Consider the following 1,534-nt stretch of genomic DNA (forward strand, 5'->3'; position numbering starts at 1 on the left):
CACACAACATACACCCCACATACACCCCACATACACCCCACATACACCCCACATACACACAACATACACACAACATACACCCCACATACACCCCACATACACCCCACATACACACAACATACACCCCACATACACCCCACATACACCCCACATACATCCCTCATATACACCACATACACCCCACATACACCCAACATACACCCCACATACACCCCACATACACCCCACATACACCCCACATACACCCCACATACACACAACATACACCCCACATACACCCCACATACACCCCACATACACACAACATACACCCCACATACACCCCACATACATCCCTCATATACACCACATACACCCCTCATACACCCCCACATACACACAACATACACCCCACATACACCCCACATACACCCCACATACACACACAGGTGTATGAACATCACAGAGCTCGGTGATAGCTTTAACTCTCTATAACCTCCATACACTGAGTGTTATAGTGGCATGATACACCATAGTGTACCCCAGCTCCTGGGCCCCAGCTCCTGGGCCCCAGCTCCTGGGCCCCAGCTCCTGGGCCCCAGCTCCTGGGCCCCACTTCCTGGGCCCCAGCTCCTGGGCCCCAGCTCCTGGGCCCCACCTCCTGGGCCCCACCTCCTGGGCCCCACCTCCTGGGCCCCAGCTCCTGGGCCCCACCTCCTGGGCCCCAGCTCCTGGGCCCCAGCTCCTGGGCCCCAGCTCCTGGGCCCCAGCTCCTGGGCCCCACCTCCTGGGCCCCACCTCCTGGGCCCCAGCTCCTGGGCCCCAGCTCCTGGGCCCCACCTCCTGGGCCCCAGCTCCTGGGCCCCACCTCCTGGGCCCCACCTCCTGGGCCCCACCTCCTGGGCCCCAGCTCCTGGACCCCACCTCCTGGGCCCCACCTCCTGGGCCCCACCTCCTGGGCCCCACCTCCTGGACCCCACCTCCTGGGCCCCACCTCCTGGGCCCCAGCTCCTGGGCCCCACCTCCTGGACCCCACCTCCTGGGCCCCAGCTCCTGGGCCCCACCTCCTGGGCCCCACCTCCTGGACCCCAGCTCCTGGTGCCATACTCCCCCAAACACCCCCCCTGGCCCCTCCCATAGGCCAGGCACAACACCCATTAATACCGTCAGAGGGGAGAAGGGGCTCTCTCTCCCCTCACTAACGAGGGGAAAAACCAGATTAACTATGGTTTTTAAAATGGACTTAAGAGAACATTATGTTTGTGTGTACGACTATCTGAGGGGAGGGGTGGGGGAATTGTGTGTTATGTGAGGGGAGAGGTGGGGGAATTGTGTGTTATGTGAGGGGAGGGGCGGGGGAATTGTGTGTTATCTGAGGGGAGGGGCGGGGGAATTGTGTGTTATCTGAGGGGAGGGGCGGGGGAGTTGTGTGATATCTGAGGGGAGAGGTGGGGGAATTGTGTGATATCTGAGGGGAGGGGCGGGGGAATTGTGTGATATCTGAGGGGAGGGGCGGGGGAATTGTGTGATATGTGAGGGGAGAGGTGGGGGAATT

General features: G+C 60.8%; 1 protein-coding gene across 1 annotated transcript; it reads left to right on the forward strand.

Annotated features, from left to right (window-relative positions):
- The first annotated feature begins 501 nt into the window (after window positions 1-501).
- LOC138364211 (uncharacterized) lies at window positions 502-1,119 on the forward strand. Its single transcript, XM_069323537.1, has one exon. The coding sequence runs from the start codon at window positions 502-504 to the stop codon at window positions 1,117-1,119; it is 618 nt and encodes a 205-aa protein (XP_069179638.1).
- The last annotated feature ends 415 nt before the right edge of the window (window positions 1,120-1,534 follow it).

This window comes from Procambarus clarkii, chromosome 12 (genome assembly GCF_040958095.1).
Source record: "Procambarus clarkii isolate CNS0578487 chromosome 12, FALCON_Pclarkii_2.0, whole genome shotgun sequence".
Taxonomy (NCBI): domain Eukaryota; kingdom Metazoa; phylum Arthropoda; class Malacostraca; order Decapoda; family Cambaridae; genus Procambarus; species Procambarus clarkii.

What these genes read in the sequence shown, in the direction of transcription:
- LOC138364211 (XM_069323537.1), top strand. Translation starts at nt 502, where the DNA reads ATGATACACCATAGTGTACCCCAGCTCCTGGGCCCCAGCTCCTGGGCC.